General features: G+C 35.6%; 2 protein-coding genes across 2 annotated transcripts in view; both read right to left on the bottom strand.

The window, feature by feature from the left end:
- Positions 1 to 549: 549 nt before the first annotated feature.
- Positions 550 to 10,604, bottom strand: part of LOC135459281 (nipped-B-like protein) — a 154,705-nt gene continuing 144,650 nt past the window's right edge. Inside the window, exon 47 of the mRNA XM_064735066.1 lies at positions 550 to 3,699. Within this exon, the coding sequence (XP_064591136.1) occupies positions 3,334 to 3,699 (366 nt within the window). The 3' untranslated portion in view covers positions 550 to 3,333. The remainder of the gene's footprint in view (positions 3,700 to 10,604) is intronic.
- Positions 3,712 to 10,455, bottom strand: LOC135459282 (nipped-B-like protein). The gene is made up of 7 exons (XM_064735067.1): positions 10,271 to 10,455; positions 9,420 to 9,527; positions 7,915 to 8,115; positions 7,372 to 7,518; positions 5,505 to 5,800; positions 5,030 to 5,204; positions 3,712 to 4,452 (listed from the first exon to the last, which is right to left on the bottom strand). The coding sequence occupies exons 1-7, from the start codon at positions 10,424 to 10,426 to the stop codon at positions 4,222 to 4,224; spliced, it is 1,314 nt and encodes a 437-aa protein (XP_064591137.1). The 5' UTR covers positions 10,427 to 10,455; the 3' UTR covers positions 3,712 to 4,221.

The raw sequence follows: 10,604 nt of genomic DNA, 5'->3' as shown, positions 1-10,604 counted from the left end.
TCATGTTAGAGCTACTGTTTAGCACAACCTAATTATTCCACAGTAACAATATTCTCACTAGTGACACCACAATAGCAAAACAAAGGCTAAAGTTTGACTCAAATTTTAAAAATTTAAATGTCTTTTTTTTAATGGCCAAACCTCACTAAAATACTTATGCTGAATATTTCCCATGCTTACATTTGTACACATTAGAGTGGTTAATATAAGCAATAAAGAACCTCAAAAATACAAAAGGGTGTTGCTGAATCATTTAAAAAAATACTTGTAATTACAGTTATATCAAAAACTATTGTGATCTTGAAAATATTCAAGAATTATTCTGCAATTTTACAGTATGAAGTGGAAGATTAAAAATAATAATTTCATTCTTATTAAGATTATGGAAGTGTCTGTGTTTTCTTAAAAAGTACAATATGGCTAGTGTTAATTCTAAAAGCTTGGTAATACTCCTTTGTTAGGTAAGCTACTGCAAAAAGTTCCACATATGGATCCTGTACTCAAAGAGAGAAAGCAGGAAGAATAAAAAATTCAATAATCTTATAGTTATATATGTAAAAATCTATAGCCATACAGTGAAAAAATACTACAAGGCTATGTCAATACAAAGGAGTAAAATTGTGTCACTGGATCTATCACTGCACTGCAGCACTTAAGGAATAACCAGAACAAAACCAAACGTTTTCTCACGAAGAGAAGTTCTTGTGTTGGTGTGTGCTGTTGCTGCTGAGGCGGTGCCTGGGGGCTGAGCCCTGCGCTGGTGCCGCTGGTGCTGGCACCGGCACTGACCCCACCAGCCCCAGTCTCACACTGCAAACTGGAGTTTGCTCCCCAGCACGGGGCACTGCCACCTCTTCCCTTCACAGCCGGTAACCAGAGCTCTTGTGATGCGCAAAACCAGACTGGGCGTTACTCTGTGAACTTCAGGAGGGCAAAATTCAACTCTTTAACTAGTAAGAATCATATTCAATTTATTTAAACATCTATAATCAACTTTATAACTGTAAATCATGTAACAACCATCATATCCCATCAAGGAGCATGTATGCCACTGGCATAACATACAGTGTAGTAATGGTCTAAATCCTCTCAACTAAGACAACTTTAGACTTCAGCTTTAAACTTATATTGTTCAATTATAACTACTTCCTGATAATTTTAATCCAATAAATACCAAGCAAATTGAAATAACCCCCATCTTTACTATTGGAAAAGCCACATGAAATGAACAAGGAAATATTTGTATTACTTATTAAAAACAAGATCCTTTAAGATAATTGCATCAGAAATTACTAACAGCCAACTTAATTTTAAACTGCAACGGTATGAAATCCTTGGGTTTATCACTTGGGAGTTCATGGTGAAGTATTTTCAACTCTGCTTATCAGTAATATCTGACATGTCACACAGCCCCTCTAGTCTCCAAGTATGAGTTGGCCAGTGCAAACGTTGCACTTGGCCCTGATAAACACAGTCTTTCATTGTTTGCTGCACAAATGTCCTCTTTCCAGAGCTGCAGAGGACTGACTCCTGCTTCTCCTACTTCTCCCTCCTTTAACAATACCAATCCAGCCCAAGAGGTGGCTTTTTGTATGGTGAAGAGACCACTATCAGCACTACCAAACAAAGAGGTGCTAAATCATATCTGTTCAGAAAAATTCCACTGGTGAAACAACAAAAAGGCATTCCCCAACAATTTACTAACTGGATTCTGAAGAGTTATTAATAATTTGTTTAATGGGTTGTTGGTTAACATATCAATATTTTGAAATACTGTTACTATTCCTCACAAATTGAATAACGTATTAGAATTCCGCAAAAGTTTCACAAAAACAGCCCCCTATCATATATTAATTTTTTAAAAGAAACAAAATGTAATAGAAAAATAACTATGTTGAGGAACACCTGTTTTCGATAAATACATTTGAAAAGACACCAGGGTTTAATAGACTCCTAAAAAGTTTAGCCATTTTTAGACTTTTTTACTGTTTGCAAATATGCTGCTTTTCTTGCTCTCTAGGAAGACAAACTGCTTATGAAATGTTGTGGCAAGGCAGTTGAAGCAAATACTTCTGGAAGATTTCAATAGCATTTTTTCAATTTACAAAATGTGAAAACATCTTTCAATTAGTAAAAAAATTAGTCTAATATACAAACATTTTCTTAAAAAATTAGTCTGTGAAGGAATGTAGTGTAATTGCCCAGACTCACACCCATTCACTCCTCTGGCACTGGCAGCTAGCTCCTCCTGACACAAGCCTCTCTACATTAACCCAGAGAAATGCGCACATGGCCAGGTCGCCCAAGCAGAAGAGTCATTCAGCCTTCCCCAAATCTGAACTATCATAAATTACCACTTGGACAGCATTAGAAAGAAATTGAAGCATACAAGGAATAAACTATAGTTTCTTTTTATATCAAAACGTACTCTTGAAAATGTGTTTGGCACAGTGCTAAATCATATAGTTAATACTAAATATTGCAGGATACAATAAAACCCTGGAGTTAACTTGTGTTTACACCCTTCTAGGGATAAAAATAAAAAGATACCAATTATTCAGAAGTCAGCCTATACAAACTGTATAAACAATATTTTATGTCTTGTTTTGAAAACCACTGATATAGTAAATTTTACATAAAAGACTGCAAAATAATATAAATGGATTTAAACAGATCTTTACAATAAGAAATTCAAATGGAAACAGACAAGTAACAAAGAGAAGTAAAAAAATTTATTGCAGTATTCGTTCCACCAGATTTGCTGGGGATCCCTTTTCTTGTATTATTTCAGGGTGACCTAATACATCAAAATCTACATTTACAAAAACTCCTCCTGCAGATAGGTCATAGATACTGCATGCTTTTTTTCTTTTTTTTTTTTTTTCTTCAACAGAATAAATTATATATCCAGGAGATTCTGCCACTTTACAGCCTGGAAAAACAATGCTTTCCTGGAAACTGGGCTAAGCTAAAGAAAGCCATCCGCTGCTAGGTTAAACTCCAAGAACACTTTATTAAGAACATTAACAGACTAATTTCCAACATTCACTTGTTTATTTTTTTTAAACAGAAAGGTTTTTTTTTCAAGATATAAACAATTTTTTTGTTAAACTATAATACAGTGGGAGTAAAAATGAACTGAGAAGTTTCTGCTGCACAACAGCGAAGGAAGCTCCCACAAAAATGTTTACCAAACATTTCCTTCTTTTTTCCCCGCGTCCCACGTTCCATTCTTACTCTTCATTTAACTGATATTTTTTTTGCCAGAAAGTTGATATTTCAAGTTTTTCTGTTATTTCAATTCCTGTAAATTTGGCTGCATGTACAAATGCATTAGCTGGAAGTTCCATCCTTGGCGGCATACAGCGATCGTAAAGTCTGCACAACTTTATTAGTCAGCTTATTAGCACTCGTTAGAGCAATTTTTTTGTAAATAATGTCTGACTCTTTAATAGTGTCTACCCAAGGCACCAGTTTGCGGCCATCACGGCGCTTAGCCTCAGTCCAGGAGCCACTGTAGGAGCCTGCCATCCACTGAACACTGAAGCCATTGCTGGTTTTCTGTACTACTCTTGCAATTTGTGGTCGGTCTTTGTACTTTGGACAGCAAATAGCGATGACATCCATGACATCAACACTTTCATTCATCTGTGCTGCCAACTCCGTAGAGTCTGAATTTCGTTTTGACCTTCTCAATGACTAAAACATTGGGGGGAAAAAAGACCAAGTGTTACACAAAAGAACTTTAGTGAAATTATTGCTTTTATTGCTTTTAATCCCTTGACGCCGGGAGTTGGGATTCCCCGGCACACATTCCATTGCCGGCAATGAGACGCACCGCGACCGCCAGCGCCAAGGGGTTAACATATCCTTGTAAAACCACATACTCTTAATTTGTACCCGTGTCTTTATCTCTTATTGATATATAAAATTATATATACACATGAATCATAAAGCTACATAAAAACTTGGCAACAATAAAAAGGATAACACACAGTACATTCCAAAGGAAAATTAATAACTTTTTATACGGGATAAATCTCATTTTCTAGTTTGGTTTTTTTTTTATTGTCTTTTCTGTTAAACTTTCTACAAAAGTTGTATAAACGGTTAAGTAGAGAATCTCTATCTACAAAATGCTTTTTTTTTTTCATGTGGATTACATTACTTGGTGTACATTTAATATAATAAACTGACATTTATAAGCACATAAAAATCATTTTACGTAATACGCTGCGAAATACGTTGACTCCTCCTCCGCCTCACCCCTGAAGTGCCTCCTCCTCTATCCTCCCCATCACTTTCATCGTCCTCTGTCTCAGCTGCATTGTTTTTAGGGCTGCCTCCTCCAAGCAGCGAGGTAATTGCTTTGTTCCGAGCATTTGTGCTAGCTGACACCTCTCCATCTTCTTCCTCTTCATCAGGATCCAAATGTTCCATAAGGAGCTTGAACTATTAAAAGAGAAAAGATCAGTTCACTTTGTAACTTTAAACATGGACATTTATATCACATTACATTATATTAGAAACAAGTAGCAAAGTAAAGAAACAGGGTAAAACAAACAGGGTAAAACAAATAACAAACTTGAACAGTTTATGTTGTATTCTACAAACTTAACTTTCTGATTTTTTTTGGTAGGTATACACAAGCTTTCTTCCTGAGTTTTTCAAATGGCAAGTTTTCTGTATCTGTTATTGGTGAAGGGTGAGGGACAGTTAGCAAACCAAAGTCTCTGTTCCCGTGATGGAAAGAGTCAGGAACAAAGTGAACAAGTAATATGGGAGAGGTATACACCGTGGATACCAGAAATTGGAAAATACACCGTGAAGATGAATACCCTTAAGCTGAAATTAATTACCATTGAGTTTAAACTTCTTAGAAATCTTTGAAGTACAGTCCTGCTAAACATCCTGAAAGGAAGATCCACACATCACATAAGGTGACCAGGAACTTAACATTTTGAAATGTACTTTCCAGTTTATACTGTATTAAAAGATTTCAGACTTTCTGCAAAGGAACTTTACTTACATCTAAGTACTGTTTTACTATACTCCTCTTCACTTCTTCTGTGATCTTGGAATTAGCCATATCACTCCGCAGAAAATCCAAAGTTTGTTTTGGATGGAAATGCACTCCTGTCTTCCTGTTTATAGCTTTATCATAAACTTTTGCAGATTCAGATGGAGAATATTTCTGAATTTTACTGTTTGAAGAAAACAAAAGAGAAGACCTTAAAAGGAAAGTCCAGAGTAATTTGAACAAAAAGCTTTTAAAACCTCCAATATAAGTATTTTTCTTTGAATCATTCCATATACAATAGATAGCCCTGGTAAGAAATCAAATAATTGCAGTTTTTTTAAGCCGAAGTTCAATGTAATAAATTTCTTTTCTCTGTTACACAAATGTATTGCTTAAACAGGTAGTTACAATCAACTTAAACAAATGCAAAAATGTCATAACAAGTGCATAACAAGTGTCCTACTATCTATTTAAATAGCCTTACCTATCAGAGAATCCACAGAGGTTCTTTAGATGCTGTTTCAGCATCAGAAGTAATAATATGCCTTGGGAGACATTAGCAAATTCAATTAAAGGAGCTGAATTTTCAGGTAAACACTTCATCACTGCATTTATATCATTTTCTTCATCAGAATCTGAATCAGAGTCCACTCGTTTCCGTAACCTCCGAGGCTTAGAAGCTTCCGCCTCGCTTTCACTCCCGCTGCCGCTGTTACTGTCACTCTCGGACTCCTCCTCCGATGAAGGCTTTCTATCCTTTTTTTTGTCTTTCACCATAGACTGAACGACAGAGAAGTTAACACATATTCCAAAATTAGGATAAATAATACAATGTATGTTCCTAAAATAATCTGTCCAAAATCATTACTATCTTAAATTAAAGAGAATTCATTGAAGAATATTATGAATTTATAACTTGATACTCTTAAAATTATTTATGGCAAAAATATACTGAAAAATTTGTCCAACACCCAGATTTTCTTGCAATTTGCACACAGAAGGAACTGAAGCAACAAGCACTCCCTGCTATGTTGTCATTAAAAGACTGCTGAAGTTCATTAACAGTGACAGCAAAATACAGCAGAAGCCAAATGCAATAAATCAGGAAGAAAATCCTGTTTTTCTTTCACCTGAATATACTTTCTGTGTCTCATGGAGATTTCCATAAGTACTTTGGTTTTAAAGTGGTTTTAAATCCTTGTCTCTTAAAATTCTATGACATATGTGATGGTCATAGATAGCGACCATATTAATAATGAACTAATAATGATTAATAGCAATCAGCTGCCCTGTGCATGGCAGTGTTCAAGGCCAGGCTGGGTGGGGCTCTGAGCAATCTGGTCTAATGGAAGTGTCCCTGCCCAAAAGAGAGGGTTGGAACAAGGTGATCTTTAAGCTCCCTTCCAACCATAGGCATTTTATGATTAGTTCTATGATTACTTTTAGATCTACAGATCTAACTTCACATATGCATTATTACTGCACATAGTACAATTTTTCAGGACACAGACCTAACCAGGATCTCATCCTTTTGGAGCTGGATGCTACACACTGGTTCTCAACCTGAAGAATGTATTGTCTCTTTCTAGCAGATTAAAAATCAACTTTGGTAGGGTGAGAGTTTAAAGCACAGTACATTTCAGGCAGTGAACCTTCAGGCATCAACTCTGACTTGTGTTTATTAGTCAAATTGGACATTATATAAACTGCTTCCTGACAATTTGCACCTTCGACTGCAACAGCTCTTCAGGAAAGGAAGACACTGAAGTGCTTAAGCAGCAGAGGCCTCTCACTTACAGGCTTGTGTGTTGCTATAACAACAGGTACCCTGTCTTGATTCAGGTCCTTACGGCTGCCTTAAGAAATACTGCCCACTCCTCTCTTGCAATAAACAATGTATTTTAAATCTCTCAAGCAACACAAATGCAACTGCCATCAGCTACTTGACAACAAAATAACTGCCAACTGGATTTTATTATTAAAATTTTACAAACAACCACAACAAACTAGTATTCCACGATGATTCCAGGTTCATGTGCTTTCAGATGTATATAATTAATTAATATGGTTGTTATTCAGCCATATTGGGAAATCATATAAATTTGCTCCCAAAATTCATCATTATTTTTTAATAATATAAGCAGCAATGTAAGTAGAGTTTTTGACTAGTGTCTACCAGCTAAAGGTCAGAACAGACAGTGTTGCTTGGTTTTTGACTATTGTTTACACGCAAAGTAACGCAACTGGTTCACACAATGATAATGGTATTGCATCCACTGAAAAATTGACCACATTATAGAGAAGCTTATGTTTCCACCGCCATAAATTCACTAAAATGTAAATGCACATACCTCTTTAAATGACTGTAGTAGGTTGCTACCAGAAACTGATAATGTAATGTCTATATGATGCATTATAAACAGTGGCTCTTCCTGTGTTTGGTACGGAAAACAGGCTAGATTGTCTGCTATGTACAAAAGCATATTCACCTCTGTTTTCTGGAAGTTAAAGAAAAAATTACACATAAATACATGTAGAAATATCCCGGATCCATATACTTCTGCAATGCTCCGAAGAATCCAGGGCAAAAAAAAAAAACATAGTTTTTATTCTATATAGCCCCCAAAAACCACTCTAAACAACTTCTACACATGCAAAATTTAGTCATACCTAAAGATACATTAATTAGTCCAAACTGAGTATAAAAAGGTACAGAGTGATGCAACATATATTCTATTACATGGATAAATATCTTATATTAGAAAGCAAAAAAAATACATGTTGGGGACAAAGCTATCAATAATTATGTCATAAAAATACATCACAAAAGGAGAACTTAAGCTTTTAATGCTGCATTTAAACTTCTTTTTAAGTGAAGGAAATGTGGTGCTTACTGCAGTATCATCAAAGAGGTTGAGTAGAGAAATTAGAAAGGCTCGTCTGTGTTGACGGTTCCCTCGAATCATGGAGTAGAGGTGTGAACACAGCGCACTGGATGATTCATCGTGTCTAAAACCTCTCACAGGATCTTTTGGGCAGGTATTAATTGCCTGCTGTACTTGGTAAGACATCTTCATACCAGCCACTGCTTTCATCTGAAATGGAAATATATATTTTTATTCAAACCTTGCTTCCAAAACAGTACAACTGAATCCTTTTTAAGGGATGCTCATCTGAAATTTAAATAAAAAACATACACTGAGGCAATACTACCTTTTGAGACGATAAACAGATCTGAGCTATCAAACAGAACCTGTGGCAGAGATCAGAATGTCTTCTGAACTGCTTTTACTGTAAATTCTGCTAGGACCATACAGCCAATCTGTTTACCCACTATAGCCAGGTATTTCAATTTAAACAATTTTCAAGAACATTGAAATGTTTTCGTACACGAACAGAATATTTTACCACATGTATATGTTTGGTATCCCCTGTAGGGAAACCAATAACTGAATCTATATGAGTACAATAGGATTAACAACAGAAAATTAGTATTTGTTTTTTGGGTTTTTTTTTCATATGTCAAATAATTTCCAGTTGATTTTACTCACGTCAATGGTCCTGCTCTAGTTTCAGAACAAACTTATTTTAGTTAGGCTGCATAGACAACTGTCCTCATAGTACCTCTGCTACTGTTCAGAAAAGTTGTCTATGTGTCTATACACGGTCTTAAATCCTAGCTGCCTAACACAGCAAATTTCAACTGCTAGTCTTCACTTAACGGATGAGTTATCTGTTTGGGTGCCATCAACAGTACAATGCTCCAAATGCACTGGAATACAAAGAAGGACATGTGAGAAGTCCTACAACAGAGTACACACAGAGAGCCTAGACTGGGATCTTCCAAAATATGGAGAATGCTGCAGCTTCATTTCAGATCTTAAGGAGAACTGGCACTATGTCACAACTTCATATCCTCACATAGACTTTCGTTTTTCTTTTCAACAAGATTCATCAGACATAAATAGCTTCTTCTGCTTTTTCTGCTTAGATTACAATTTATAAAGCCTTGGTGCCTTGCACACTCTAATATATATATTCTAAGGACTTCTATTGACTGTTACATGGTTACATGTTACATGGTGTTTTCTTTTTTAGTCCACTGCTAAACATTATGAAACACTTGTTCTTACCTCTTATCAAATAAAGGCTTTAAAATACTATTTAGTGTGAAAATAATTACTCTGAATCATAAATTAAAGGAAATTGTGGACTAGAAGAGACACTTCAAATTATATTATCCTTTCTGTTTCTCAGGCGAGTCATCTTTACAACTGCTTAGTGTTATTGTTTTTTTTTTTTACTGTGTACTCTTTTTCTGGACCTGAAGCATATTTAAGTGTTAAACCACTAGAGAACATAACAGTATTTTGTAAAATGTTAAATTAGAATTACTTACGTGAATGAACCCAGCATATTTTTTGTCTATTTCCACCAACTGTTGGTCAGCTTTATTTCGCATAGAGGGCTCTGGATCTGTGCCCATAGCAATTAAGTATGGCACACACTTGAAAAACAAATGAAATGGTTATTCAGAGGCATTCTACCTCCTTTTTCTCAGCCTTTTTCTTTGTTTCTACTGCAGAAATTAGAATAGAAAGGTCTATGCAACTTACTACCCTTTCTTCAAGTAAATAGAACAAAATACTACAAGACACCAGCATACAAATGAAGTTGTGACGTTTCAGGTAGTACTTCCCTTTTTTTCAGACTCTAAAGTGAATTTGAAATACAGAAAATTGCATTTAAAAAACCCCCAAAAAAACACTTATGACTGAACATGTGCAATGGTTGCAGCATCAAAAATTAATTACAAACATTATGTAAGCAAAGGGTGATGGAGATGATGGTTGAAGGTCTGACACTGACTGTGGAATTCCATAGTGCTTGGAGGATATAGGGATTGAGGTGGAAGCAAGCTGACACAAGATAAAGAACTAAACAAAGAAAACATTTTGGCATATACCTCAAAGTCATAACAGAGTTATGCTCCAATGTACATATCTACATGCTCTTTAGGTACTGCCTGGGCTTTTACATCTTAATCCAAAAAACAGATAATGAAGCATTTGGAATCTTGTCGGCTAACAACATAAAGCAGATTTCAAAATATGCCTTTTGTAAAGGCCTCTGGCTACAGTAAGAAACTGCTGTAACGTAAGTAGAAGAGAAGACCTGGAAATATATGTAGCAAGTGCAAAAGCCTCTAAAAACATGAATAGAAGAAAGTCCCACAAAAGCCTATCATACCTGAACAGGATGGATGAGACCTTGGTTTAATGTCAGTGCAATGACATTTAGAGCAAAGTGGCGTACACTGGACTGGTTATGAAAGAAAGCCTCAAGGACCTGTTTGAGATATAGCTGCATGATGGAACTACTCATCCCTGAGGAAATATCACCCATTTCTTTCAGGTCTTCCTGTTTTGCTACTTTTTTCCCTGTAAAAAGGACAAAAGCAATAGCATACTCATCATGGTATAACTACTTATTTTGCCATCACTTGATATATGCTGATCTTTCACAATAAATACATACTTCTGCTGTCTTTTAGAATAGGTTTATGATCTCATGAAACACAGAA

This window comes from Zonotrichia leucophrys, chromosome Z, assembly GCF_028769735.1.
Source record: "Zonotrichia leucophrys gambelii isolate GWCS_2022_RI chromosome Z, RI_Zleu_2.0, whole genome shotgun sequence".
Classification (NCBI taxonomy): Eukaryota; Metazoa; Chordata; class Aves; order Passeriformes; family Passerellidae; genus Zonotrichia; species Zonotrichia leucophrys.
Note: the sequence above shows the minus strand (reverse complement) of the source record. Positions and strands in the feature narration are given on the sequence as shown.